Source organism: Myotis davidii, unplaced genomic scaffold (genome assembly GCF_000327345.1).
Source record: "Myotis davidii unplaced genomic scaffold, ASM32734v1 scaffold370, whole genome shotgun sequence".
Taxonomy (NCBI): Eukaryota; Metazoa; Chordata; class Mammalia; order Chiroptera; family Vespertilionidae; genus Myotis; species Myotis davidii.
In genome coordinates, this window is record NW_006288615.1 from 12,008,836 (window position 1) to 12,023,452 (window position 14,617).

General features: G+C 39.5%; 1 protein-coding gene across 1 annotated transcript in view; it reads left to right on the top strand.

Moving 5' to 3' along the window:
* Positions 1-338: 338 nt before the first annotated feature.
* The window catches only part of CCDC141 (coiled-coil domain containing 141), a 171,533-nt gene continuing 157,254 nt past the window's right edge, over positions 339-14,617 (top strand). The window contains exons 1-2 of the mRNA XM_006760570.2: positions 339-688; positions 3,530-3,652. Coding sequence (XP_006760633.1) covers positions 587-688; positions 3,530-3,652 — 225 coding nt within the window. The 5' untranslated portion in view covers positions 339-586. The remainder of the gene's footprint in view (positions 689-3,529; positions 3,653-14,617) is intronic.

The following is a 14,617-nucleotide window of genomic DNA, read 5'->3' on the forward strand; positions in this document are numbered from 1 at the left end:
TCAAGCAGTTTTATGGCTTGCTTAATACCAAAACAAATACCAGAACTTATTTTTAAAGTACATTTTGAAAGCTTTTTTTTTTTTTTTTTGCCTAAAAAAAGTCTTCAAAAGTCCTGAAAAGTTGATATTCCAGTCAATGACTGGCTGGTTTCAAAGTCCACTATAACGAGACAGATTCAATGGCAAAACTAACTTGGGTTGTCAGGATGTAACTTTTTTTTTTTCCATTTGCTATCAAACATCAGCTGATAGGAAGGGAGCTAGAAACTGCCCTCTACATTTAAGATAATGGCAAAAATAACAGGCGCTCAGTGTTACCATACTAGGGGTGTGGCGATTCTCTCCCGTTCTCCTCTCTCTCTCTCTCTCTCTCTCTCTCTCTCTCTCTCTCTCTCTCTCTCTCGATAAACTCAATGGGGTTGTCTATTTTTAACCTCCTGTTCTTTGCTTCTGGCAGAGCAATCAGTGGGAGCTCAGCTCTTCCCCTGAATGAATCCAAGTAACCCCGGTGGTTGCCTTCTGAAATGACCAGCAGACGCACATCTGTACAAAGGCTGCCCAGAGTGTAAGCGGCACCTAAGGGACCATGTCCAGCCCAGGAAGCCCTGAAGTGGAGTTTTCTACCACCACCGTCAGCTCAGTGGCTGTGCAGGCTGGGGACTCCAAAATCGTTATCGCTGTCATAAAGGTAAGCTGACAACTTTCTTTTTTCCGTGTAGCTGTGGGCGTCTGGCTGTGGGCTGATAAACCCGGAGAACATTCCACACAAGCAGCAGTACACGGCATAGAGGAGCTAACCCAGCAAGCACATCTTACTGCTTTCTTAAAGCGGCAGCGAAGAGAAACCTCTATTAAGCGTCAGCCAGTTACTATAGTTTCTCTTTCAGTTAGTGAGGAAACATGTACAGCAGCTTGGTGAAAAAACAAAACAAACTGTCTATTTTCAATCTGTGTGTGTGTTTTTTTTAAGGCAAGGCATGGGTGATTACAAATTCATGCTTGCCAGGCTGAAGAGGCAAGTGGACCTATGAAACACGAGTGGTTGTTTTTTTTTTTTGGGGGGGGTGCTGGAAGAGGGAAGGGGAGAGCCTAGCAGATAGGGGGTGTCATTGTTTCGGGCAGGATGGGACCCAGAGAACACCTGACAAGGGGCTCTGACTCGTGCCCTCCTTAGCTCTGCTGGTGACAGGTACAGGCACGAGCAAATCCTTGTCACGTTGCTGAGGGCATGGAGACCCTGCCAGGGAAGGCGCGAAGGGCATGTGTCAGATTGGCTTTTGACAGCAGGAAGTTGAAGCCACTTCAGCCTGATGTTTTATGCCATGTTTTATGATAAGCAATTTGTCCATTTGCAAAGATGACAGCACATCTTTAGGTTGAAGACGATAGCTGTGATCTGCTTTCCTATGAAAATGACCTGCAGAACCCTATGAAGCGTTATGTGTGGATATAGACAATTCACCACCTAAGGCAGTGGTCGGCAAACCACGGCTCATGAGCCACATGCGGCTCTTTGGCTCCTTGAGTGTGGCTCTTCCACAAAATACCACGTGTGGGCGCACACATACAGTGCGATTGAAACCTTGTGGCCCATGCGCAGAAGCCAGTTTTCATTGTGGAGTGAAAGAATGTGTAGTGTTGAGGATTGAGAAAGGTATGTTGAGATTGTTTGGGCATATAGAGAGGATGAACGAAAGGAGATAGATGAAACAAGTATACAAGACGAGCGTGGATGGGAGAGTTGGAAGGGGTCGACCTCAGCAAACGTACCTCAATCAGATTGAGGACATTTTTAGCAAAGGCCAGCTTAGGAGTACCCTAATTAAGTTAATAACAAGGTACCTACCTATATAGTTTAAGTTGAAAATATTTGGCTCTCAAAAGAAATTTCAATTGTCGTACTGTTGATAGTTGGCTCTGTTGACTAATGAGTTTGCCGACCACTGGCCTAAGGAATTCAGTGTTTAATGAAGGGAACTGGGCAGACAAGCTGGCACCAGCTGGTTACTTTCCAGACTCTGTCAGGCTTCATCGAGTGACTTTCTGGCCTTTTGTTAGCGCATGGATGCATGGCAAGGCCTGGTTAATTTCACTGAACTCTGTGAATTTTATGTTCATGCGGAAGTGATAGCAGGAAAGCAGCACTTGACATTGAGCAGAAGGATGGGCTCTGGGGCACTGAAGGCCGCGTGTCCTGGCAGGGCTGTTTCCTGGGCTGTGGAAACCTGGCCCCACATACGCAGGACCTCTGCCTGTTCCCTCGCCCTCTCGTTTCTTCAAAGGCAATGAGTGGACATGGAAAAAAGCCTGAAGCAAAAGTAGCAGAAATCGATCACTTGCATGTGATTTTGTGATGCTTTGAGTATCTGCAAATTTCAGCAATGAAGGAAAAGAGGCAAACTCACTGTGTAAAAGAAAGTTAACATTCCCTCAAATATGAACTATTTCTTAGAGCAGGATAAGGAATAATGCACATGGAATAAATTATAGGAGAATCAGAACTAGATTGACAGAAAGAAAAAAATCTCTAAAATCACACTGGAAATTCTTAATTTAACCAAACTGTGTTTCTAAGAACATTCATTTGTCTCCCCTCCGCAGCTCTTTAAGCTCACTGCCATCCCATATAAAACAAACCCCAACTTATTCAAAGTGCAAAGTCCATCTTAAAGGAAAGAAGTGCCTACCTCTGATCTATATGGGCCTTTTGTTTCCGCAGGGTCTCAGGGCACTAATTACCTAGAATAGACATGCGTTTTTCTCATTTCTCTTTAGCAGCTCACCTAGCCACAGGCATGTGTCTGCTCATGGTACCTATTGCTTCATCAGTAGTTGCTTCTTAGAGAAACAATTCCTCAGGAACGGCAATGAGCAGTTGTGTCTAGAGCAGTGAGGGAATCCTAAGTGTGGAAAACAAATTGGCTGCTTTCAAATGGCAGCTGTCACAGGTGTCTGATTTTATTGACATTTTCCTACTTACTTTACTGAGTACCCAACACCAAAAGTTGGAAAATATTATGTTTTCACTTTGAAATAAGATGCAAATCAGTTGTTTCTCCTGCTTAAATAAGTAAGGTCAATGTAAGGACACTGATCAGCCAACATTGCATCTACAAAACCTTCCCCTTGTGGTGAAGTTTGCATTCTACCTGCCTGAGTGGAATATCACTATGTCTATGGAAAGTACTTTTGTGAGTGAGAGAATGTACGGTTATGTGAATTGTTTTGTAATTTTGTAATATTCAATAATATATAATCTATTGTATGTGTTCCTCATTTAGGAATGTTAAGTTTAAATACAGGGTGCCAAGAGAAAATCATTTACCTTAAGAATTAAAAAAAGAAAAGGCAAGGCATGGATTTATATTAGACCTGCTATATTTCAATTTATTAAGGCCCCTGTCTATGGAAAGAATAAAGTGTTCATAGTATAACTGGAAACTTAAAAAAAAGAAAAGAAAAAGGAGAAGGGTGAAGGGGAAAGAACAAGAGGAACTAAAAGTGCTTTTCATTTCATTTTTATTTTTAGTGTGGCAAATGGGTACAACTCCAGCTTGCTGAGTCACAGCCCAATATTTTAGAAATTGGTAGCAGTCAAGATGAAACCAAAAAACTCCTTCATGATCATGAACTTCTTTTGGCCAAGCTCAAGGTAAGAAAGACACTAAGCTGCAACGCAGATATACTCTGCGCAGAAATAAGAACCCACATCTTACACGTCCTCTTGATCCCTCCGCCGTCACTGGCTGCTTTAACACAGTGCCAGGTGGGTCCTGGAAAACACTGTAGTTACTTATGAGCAAACACCAACAGAGGAGAGAAGTAACAAGATTTTTTAAAACTTTCCCAATGTGATAGAAAATATGGAGCAATAATATTTTTATTGTGGAGAAATAAGTAATTTTTTTTTCCTGGCTGCCTCAGTGAAAAAAAAATCCATCACTTTTCCATTTCATACATCAAGCTGTCAGGTCACATCAACAGGTCCAGACTTTCTATTGTTAATGACACCTGCCGGCAAGAATAATACAGCCTGTTTTCCTTCTGTTGAACTAGTGAAAATATCTGTTTTTGTGTTTAATATGAAGAGTTCTTGATACCAAATAATACTTTTAGTAAAATCAGAGTTATTATTCCACATGTATTTTGGTTATTTAGTTAAGAATCTAAAAATAATATTGGCTCGTGATGTCCAGATAAGGTATCTAATCAGGGCCAGCTTTATCATCTAGAAGGCCCAGTACAAAATGAAAATTTGGACTCTCTGTTCAAAAAGCAGGATAAAGCTTTTTCTTGACTAGTCATGGTGTTTTTTTGTTTTGTTTGATCATATATGTATATTTGCTAATTAATGTCTAGCTCCTTCAAGCATGAGGATATGTGCAGGGTGAATACAGACTCCCAGGCACTGGGCCTAGGCCCTGGCTCAGTGCACAGGGTGTGGGCTTGACCCCTGCTCTTCAGGAGCAGTGTCCTGACCCAGGCCAGGTAGATGGCAGAGCTCACTAAGCAGGGGCAGGGAAGCAGGCAGGATAGCATAGAGACTATCCCCAGGAGGCAGGACCACATGTGCCCCGAGGCTCCACTCCTCCATTTCTTCCCCGTTGTCCCAGGGGACTTCTCTCATAAAACACAAATTCAAAGCTAAGATTATTAAGAATTTTAAGACAGTGACAGGTAAACCACTAAGCCCCAAGTGGTTTCCCCTTCTGAGGATGGGGCTCTGGGATGCAGCCAGCCCTGAGAGTAATAACCATCATAAGCAAGTGAATGCCATTCCAAGATCAAAGATGTTTGATTCAGAGGCCCAGGAGGACTAGACGTTCTATGTTTTTAGTATTTTAATGTTACTGGCTTCTTTGAACATCTTGCCTGGAATTTATACTCACTTCCTAGATTTAGAGGCAGATCTGATCTGCATTTGAATAATACTAATAGTGGTTTTCTGATTGGATGGTAGTAAAAGTAACTGAGTAAATCAGACTGAGAAGAAAGAATTAGTGCTGAAGCAGGGGCCAGTGGATTCCAGAATTGATTTTCTTCTTTAGACAGCTCCTAGCTCTGGGCTCTGGGCTCTGTGCTGTCCTTCAAGGTAGAAATCTCTGGCCGCTAGGAAGTCCTTTGTATATATACAAAACCACATTATAATGTGAAAGAGCATTGACCCAGGAATCAAAACAGCATATGCATGTGTTTCTGAAATTAATCTGGACTTGAAACTACATCTAATCTCCAGGTCCCACCAACAGTTGGAACCCAGCCATCATTTTCAGGTTCACTGGAGGACTGGGTGGTGGTGGAGCTCATGGCAGTCTGGGTCTCTCAGGCCATTGTTTCCCCACCCACTCCATTCCTGTCCAGGCCCACAACTCCAGGGAGAATGCTTTCTTAGGTGCAGCAATTCAGCTATCCCCAAAACTCTTCTCAAATTTGCATACTTAGATCCAGGAGCTCAGCTGGGAAATGGTTTTTCATTTAATAGGATCCATCATTAAAAAGCGCTTATTGTTCTAGATTCTAGAGTTGTGTCCTTTTAAACCAGTCTTCTGGCAATGGACTAGCCTTCTGGACTCCAGGCTTTTTATCTGTGAGATGAGGGAAGCTTCATGGTGATTGCATGTCTTACCATAATGTATCATGGGACTGTAGGAACATGCTCCCTCTTTGCATGTGGGTTTAGGATCACAAGATCTCAAGTGAAAAGGGTTTTTTACTTCACATGGGCCTTTAGCCAATGACCTCTTAATGTTTATCTCGCATACCGTTGCCTACCCCACACACCACTGTCAACCCAACCCTCCATCCCAAAGAAATTTTAAATAGTAGCGTCATTTTCCAATGTTACTGGTTTTGACAAAGTTAAGGGTCTGGAATCTGTTCCAGATTTGATGACAAAGATTATTTTAAAGAACAAAAAAATTCACTTTTGAAAATGAACAGATCAACCAATTTACTAGTTATTATGCTGCCAGGGTAGGCACAACCTTTTCTATAACAGAAAGTGGTTGGACCCAACTTAGTTTTAATATGAGCTTTTTAAATGATGGGGCATTAGTAGTTCAATAAGCCAATAATATTTAATGTTTAATGTTCATCCCAGTCTGTTTCTTCCTGCAATTTGTTCTAATTATAAAGAAGTGCAAGGTTACGAGTATTGGGAGTGTGTAGGAATTCAGTGCTGAGTCCATTCAGATTTAAGCAAAGCAGTTAGCCTCTCTGGGTTCAGGTTTTTTATTTGAAAAATTACCGTAATAATAGTTATCTTCAAACAACTGAAAAGGAAATTTTGTGGAGAAATGAAATGATGTATGAAAGTGCCTGTTGCCTTTAAAAAGGTGGTATAATTGTTCTGTTAATAATTAATATATTGGTATAATTTGCATGTTTAATTTGATAGAAAAGCTATTTTCTCCTTTCCATTGAAAAATCATCTCAAACCCTAGTAATTTAGACCAAAGGGAAAAATTCTGGAAACACTGAATTTTTATGAGTATTTCTAATGTTGATAATGTCTATCAATCCCCCAGAGATCTTATTTCCCTTACAGTGGTGCACATAACTCCAATGGAGGATCCAGAGAAAAAATATTCAGTGGGGAAAACGTAATAATGTGCAAAAAGCATTAACTCTCAAGGGCACCTAGATTCCCAGACCACACTTGAATTATTTACAATGAGAAAGAAGGAATTTGGGAAAGAGAAGAGGGATGTAAGCCAGGTAAAGAAGGTCTGCCTGTGGCCACTATGACATTGCATCCTCAGGCGATTCAAGGAGGTTTCGAAAGAGGAGTTGGAAATACCTCAGGGATGTTGTTGAGAAAGTTCTTCCTCTCCAGAGGAATTACAACGATAAGAACCAAGAAAGCCTCTGGCACTGGCTCTGTATTTGTAGATATATGAATATGTATGTACACAGTTATGTATATTTGTAGATAATGTGACTTTCAGTGAAAAATGACCCTTTAGAATATAAAACACTAAAATATTTCACCCCTGACTTGACTAACACATCTCTTGGTTCTCTGATTCTATCGAAATCTCTGACCTAATGAATGCTTATTTTTGTCCTATTTCTGGTTATGTAGCTAGAAATGAATAGTCAAACTATATGGTAGTAAAGATAAAAGTCTTATTAAAACTTGCCTTAAGTAAGGAATAGTGTGGTTTCCTGTTATAAACTGGAGTTTTTACTAAGAATTCATTGTTTAAAATTTTTATTGTGCTAAATTATAGGGTGTCCCTAGAAATGTATACGCACTTTAAATGATTATAAAGTCAATGTTTATTAACATACAGTTCCTTTTCAAACTTTAAAAAAATCTACAGAAATGAATAATTTTTTTGGTCAACACCTGTTTTCAAACTGATGGCCATTCTGGTCCAGGCACTGCTGATAACTCAAAGAAATTGAATTGCAAATAACAAGAATCATTTTTTTTTTATGTTTGTGTGCCCTCAATTCATTGCTGGTTTTGTACCATAAACTTTGTCTTTTATATATCCCCATAATAAAAGTCTAGTAGATCAATTTTCTTTGTTTAAAGCTTGGTATGGCTTCACCCATTATTTCAGATCAGTTAAACTTGAAAAGGGGTGAAAATTAAGTGAGTTATCAGCTGTTAAAGTGTGTATACGTTTTTGGGACACCCTGTATTCCCCCCAAAATGTATACACACTTTGAATAATTATAAAGGCAGTGTTTGTATATCAACTGCGTTTTCAAACTTCCGGTAGCATTTTAGGATGAATTTCCTTTGTTCAAAGCTTAGTCTGCTATCAGCTGTTAAAGTGTGTATACATGTTTTTGGGATACCCTGTATATATAATATAAAATTTTCCGTTTCAACCATTTTAAGTGTACAATGCAATGGCATTAATTACATTCACAATTGTGTGCAAAAATCATTACTATCTATTACCCAAACTTTTTCATTACCTCAAACACTTTGAACCTAATAAGCAATGACTCCCATTCCCCCCTTTCCTAGTAATCTCCAATGTACTTTCTGTCTCTATGAATTTGTCTATTTTAAGTACTTTAGCTAAAAGGAGTCATATAATACTTGGTTTTTGTGTGTGTGTGTCTGGCTTATTTCACTTAGTCTGTGATGTTTTCAAGGTTCATCCATGTTGTAGCATATTTCAGAACTTCATTCCTTTTTAATGAATGAATAACATTCCACAGTGTGGACATATACCACACTTGCTTATCCATCTTATGCTGATGGACACCTGGGTTGTTTCCACTTTTCAGCTATTGTAAAATGCTACAGTGAACACTGGCATACAAGTACCTGTTTTCAATTCTTTGGGTTATGAACGGAATTGCAGGGTGATATGGCATTTCTCTGCTTACCTATTTGGGGAAACACCAAAATGTTTTCCACAGCAGCTGTATCATATTACATTCCTACCAGCAATATACAAGTGTTTCAATTTATTCATATCCTTTCCAAAACTTATTATATTCTGGGGTTTGTTTTTTTGTTTTTATTATAGCCATCCTCTAGGTGTGAAGTAGTTTCTCAGGGTGGTTTGATTTGTATTTTCCTAATGACTAATGATGTTAAGCATATTCTGTGCTTACTGGACAGTTGTATATCTTCTTTGAAGAAATGTCTATTCAAGTCCTTTGCACAGTTTTTAATCTGATTTTTTGTTTTTTTGTGTTGTTGAGTTGTAAGTTCTTTATAACTTTTGGATCTTATCAGATGTAGGATTAACCAATATTTTCTCCCATTCTGTAAGTTGTCTTTTCACTTCCTTGATAATATATTTTAAGAATGTCTTTTAATAAAGTAAAACTGTATGACTTGAACTTACATATTAGAGGAAATTTTATGGTATTGGTATTGTGAATGTGATAGAACCCCTTAGGACAGTATTAGAAGGGAATAACCCATTTTACATGATCTGTCATAGCGGTGTTTACCCTAAATGTTTGCTTCATATAGGAGATCCATTTTCTCTCTATCCCTGTTTTCCTATAGACCCACAAGTTAGAAAATCCTGCTCTCTCAGAAATGTTGGGGAAGATGCTTTCACCAATCTCTTCTCCTCCCTTTCTCTTCCCTGAAGGAGTGAGGGGGCTGTGTTACCTGATCAGTGAGACTAGGGGAAGTGGCCGCCACGGGAAGCCAGTCTCAGGGCTCAAGCAGAACCTAACTACCCGTGGGCTACAGTTTTCTACTCTCTCTGCTTCTGCAGAAGAAGTCCACAATTCCACTCACCCAGGGCACCTCCGACCGAACACTTTCCACGGGCAGGTCCCAAGCACTAGATTTTAGGGAGGAAGAAGTAGAAAGTCAAAATCAACCCCATCCTCCAGTCCAGCCTTAGTAGTAATAGGAACGGATATTTTGGTTCCTATGTGACCTTGGTGTCTATTTTACAAAACCTTGAGGGGAAAGAGGAGAGATTAATTGGCACCTTCCAGATTGCAACACATAATTGATCTGTGTGTGGTTCAGAGGGCTCTGCGCCTTAGTGTCCTGTACATGTAAAGTGCCTACCGTATTTTTCACTGATCATTTTGAAGAAGGTCACTGAGATAAGATACGAACTATACAGAGCTCTTGGGAGAGTGGAAACTAGTGGGCAATTTAATTTCCCTTTTAGTCTTTTTATTTAAAAATATATATATATATTTTTATTGATTCCAGAGAGGAAGGAAGAGGAAGAGAGAAAGTAATCAATGATGAGAGAGAATCATTGATTGGCTGCCTCCTGCATACCCCCTACTGTGTATTGAACCCACAACCCAGGCATGTGCCCTGGACCAGAATCGAACCTGGGCCCTTCAGTCCGCAGGCCGATGCTCTATACACTGAGCCAAACGAGCTAGGGCTCTTTTAGTCTTTTTAAAATGGAGAGCTTTTTCCATTAAAAAACAAACTATGAAACAGCAGAACCTCTGTACAGAGACCCATGTAGAAAAAACTCCCAACAACAGCCCTGCCTGAGATCCTGGCTGACAGCCATCCAACCTGCTGGTCATGTGAGTGAGCTATTGACCCATCTTGGAAGTGGATTCTCCAGGCCTGGTTGAGTTTCCCAGCTGACCTGTGTGAGGCAGAGACAGTTCTTCCCCACTGAGCTCTTCCCAAATCTAGAATCATGAACAAAATGTATAATTGTTGTTTTAGATCATTAGAATATGCAACAGCTTATTACACAGCAATAGATAATTGGAACAGAAGGCAATAGCTATGATGGCTGTTTACTTGGTGTTTATTTGGTGACAAGTAACATAAAGCCCAACCAACAATGGCTTAACCACCCAAGAGTTTGTCTATGTCGCAACAAGAAGCCTGAGGCTTAGTATAATTTTCCACAGCATCAAACTTTACTGTGAGGATATAGATATGAAGATGCTTTGCCATGATATTGAGCATATTTTCACATTTTTGTTGTTGTTGTTGTTAATCCTCATCCAAGAATATTTTTTCCATTGATTATTAGGGAGAGTGGTAGAGAGAGGAAAAGACAGAGAGAAACATTGATGTGAGAGAAACACATCGATTGTGTTGATTTGTTGCCTCCTGCACGAGCCCTGACCAGGGCCAGGGCCAGGGGGGGAGCCTGTAACCTTGACCGGAATAAAACCTGGGACCCTTTGGTCTGCAGGTTGATGCTCTATCCCCTGAGCCAAACCAGCCTGGGCCCACATGTTTTGTTTTGTTTTAAATAGAATAACCTAACTGGAAACAAAACAATGTCCAACAATAGGGGGATACATTTATAAGTTGATGGTTTATGATTGTTTATGATTATGCTGAGCCCCCAGCTTGTTGTTGTGACATAGACCAATTCTTAGGTGTTTAAGCAAGTTGGTTGGGCTTTATGGTATTTGTTACCAAACACATTCCTATTTGAAACCTGGGTCAAAAGCTAGGATCCCAATTAACATTTTTGAGATCATAGGCCTATAGCCTCCAAGATATTGTTTATTTAGAAAATAATTCTTCTTTGAGTATAAATCCATAAACAAACATTTTTTACCGAAAGTAGAACCCATAGATCTTATTAGTTATGACAAAAGGTCTTGGTCTGAGATTGGACTGACAGTTCAAGAAATATAAATGAGGGGTGGCTGGGGGAAGAAGGTTGTACAGGACCCTCTCAGCTTCACTCCCATTCTTTTTTTTTTAAATGAATTTATTGGTGTGACATTTCTTAATAAAAATATACAGGTTTCAAGAGTACAACTCAATAAAACATCATCTGCAAACTACATTGTGTGTTCACCACCCAAGGTCAAGTCTGTTTCCATGCCCATTTATCCCCCCTTTATCCGCTTCCACCTCCCCTCACCCCCTTCCCTTCTGCTGTCACCATATTGTTATCTGTGTCTATGTGTCATTGCACTTAGTGTGTATTGCACTTAAATGAGAAGGAGGCAATTTTTTGGTTTTGTTTTGTTTGTTTGAAGTACGCTGTGACACCTACCTAATTAGCTTGAGAAGAACCCAGCTTTTCCAAACTGTAGACTTTGTCTTAGATATCTTTTAATGGATTAATGTCTCAATCTCAAGAGATTTTCAAGTGACATGGCTGTATCATTCTCATGACAAATTCATCTAATTATCAGTCCTCAGGAGAATAAGGCAAACTTATTTGGGTTCGTGGTTAGCTCTGTCCTCCAAATTACCTAACTCCTCCATCTCCCTCCTACCACAACTGAGGGAGATTAGAATTTTTGTCTTTAAAAAATTGTCTTAAAAAATTGAATACTGGTTCTAGTTCTAGGCAAGATGTATTAAACACCTTCCACCCAGTCTCCATTAAATGCAAAGATATAAGAACAAACAAAGACAAAATTAAAAAAGAAAGGAAAAACACACACACTAAAATAAATGCTAAAGTAGTAGAGCCTAGCAGGCAGACTAGGGACAGAGATCAGAATTCCAAATACCAGCCGGCCAGCAGTGTTGTTTTTTCTCTGTCCCCAATGTTGCCCAACTTGGATTCAATGGCAGGTAGACCCCCTGAGGAACGTACCAGCTGTGGACAGAAAAAGCTCCACTAAAGTCTTCTCTTCCGGTCTGAGCAAAGGAAAGAGGAATTCCATGGGTCAGAAAGGGAATAGATACCTTGCCTCTGGCTTTGCTTTTTGTTTTTCTCTTCTCTCTACCTCAGCCCAGGCAGTCCCCTGAGGGTAGCCATGATGATGACGTGGAGGCAGCCAAGCAGGTGCCTAAACCTGACAGAGGGAAACCTCTCTCTGACCAGAGGAACGATAATCTCAGAGCTTGTGAGGAATTCACATTGCTCTTTTCTGCCCTCTCTTCTCCCCACTGCTTGGTCCCACAGACACCATGGTGGGAAGTGCACAGCAGAGTGAGGAACTAAAACCCTAGGACCCTGCTCCATGGTACAAATTATATTGAGTCAAGCCAGGGAAATGAGAAGACAGAGAAGGTGAGAGCTGTCTCACCCTTCAGCTTCTTAACTTAAATTATACAGATGGGGATCTAATTTTCTTTAAAAAAAATCTTAATTATTCAGTATTCTGGGAACTTAAGAACCACAAGCTCTCAAATTTTATTTCATAGGATGTGATCTTTTTATTTTTTTAATATATTTTTACTTATCTCAGAGAGGAAGGGAGAAGGAGAGAGAGATAGAAACATCAATGATGAGAGAATCATTGATTGGCTGCCTCCTGCATGCCCCCCACTGGGTTCGAGCCCACAACCTGGGCATGTGCCCTTGATCAGAATCAAACCTGGGACCTTTCGATCCGCAGGATGCTCCATCCACTGAGCCAAACCAGCTAGGGCAAGATGTGATCTTTTTAAAATTTAAATGCTCCCCATTGGGTTTGTGTGTTTTAATTTTCTTTATGAAAAAATAGACAAAAAATATAGAGAGCTATGTAGTTAACTGCAATAAACTGGCCCCATGTGGCCCTGCCTTTTTTCAAAAAAGTTTCAGCTCAAACATATCCCAACTTTTTTCATAATTAGGACTAGAGAAACCCAAACCACCCAAGGCTAGTGCTGACAGCTTCCTGAGAGCCTGACATTCTTTGATTCACTGATCCCATTTCCTATTAAACATTTATTAATGTGTTTGAAAGAAGACACTTTGCTAATGTATTATACTTCTCAAAGCAACAATAAATAGAAATATATGCAAACCACAAATGCAAGTCACATGTAATTTTAAATTTTCTAATAGCCCCATATAAATTTCAGAGCATTAAGTACTTACATTAGAAAAGCATAACTGCCTCAAGTCAACAATCTAAGTTTCAACCCTAAGAAACTAGAAAAATAAGAGAAAATTAAAACCAAAGCAAGCAGAATGAAGGAAAAAAAATCAGAGAAAAGCAGAAATCAATAAAATTGACAATAGAAAAATGAAAATATCAATAAAATAGATAAGCCTCTAGTCAAACTGAGAAAGGAAAAATGAGAGAAGACAAAAATTGGTAGTATTAGGTATGGAAGATGGGGCATCACTATATATCGTATTAAAATATTATATAAACCTCATTAAAAATTGAATATGGGAAACTATGAATAACTCTATGCACATAAATTGAACAACTTAGATGAAATGAGCCAATTCTTTGAAAGCAACAAATTACCAAAACTCATTCAATAGGAAGATTAAAAATAAAAATAAATTAATTAAAAATATGCTCAATTTATCCCAATATATCTAAAATATATCATTTAACATGTAATCATTATAAAAAATATTGAGATATTTTTAATTTTTGTACTAACTCTTTAAAATCCAATATGTACTTTATAGCATGTTGCAGTTTGAACTGGCCACATTTCAAATGGCTACTGGCTACCATATTGAACAGCAGCAGATTTAAAGACTAAAGAAGACTAAATCTTCAGGGAATGAAAATAGTTTATTTATTTCCCTTTTAGCTCAGAAGTCTGCTTATAACCAAGCAAATTTATGTAGGACCTGAAAAGGACAATTATGAGATGAGATTTTTGGGGGGGAATAAGAAATGAAAGAAACTAAGCCAAAATATTTTTAATAGCAAAATTTTGAAGGCAATTAATATGTAAAGCGGTGATATTAGATACTGTCCCAGGAGTGGAAATATTTTTCCTAGTGTAATATTTATAAAAAATATTTGTGTAAATACATTTGTGCGTGTTTTTGGTATTATTGCAATTAATGTTACTTGAAAAAGTAATTTATTTAAAACAAATGGGAGAAACCAAGATGGCGGCATAGGTTAACGCCAGAGATTGCTGCCTTGAACAACCAATTCAAATTACACCTAAAAGACGGAACGGACATCATCCAGAACCACAGGGAGGCTGGCAGAGTGGAAATTCTACAACTAGGAGGAAAGAGAATATCATACCCAGACTCAGAGGAGGCACAGTGCTGAAGTTAAATACTCAGGTGTGGAGTGCGTGCAGAGCGGGCTGGCGGCGGAGGGGGCGGTTGTTGTTTTCAATTGGGAGAGAGTCTCAGATTCTGGGCTCCAGATCTGGGCGAGTCTCTAGGGACCCCGCCTCAAACGGGAGAAGCGGGACTGTCTGGCTTCAGTCGGAACTTGAAGGCAGCTTTCTCTCCGAGGTTTGCAGCGGTTGCTGGGACTCTGTGAGGCAGAGCCCCTAGGGACGGAACTGAGA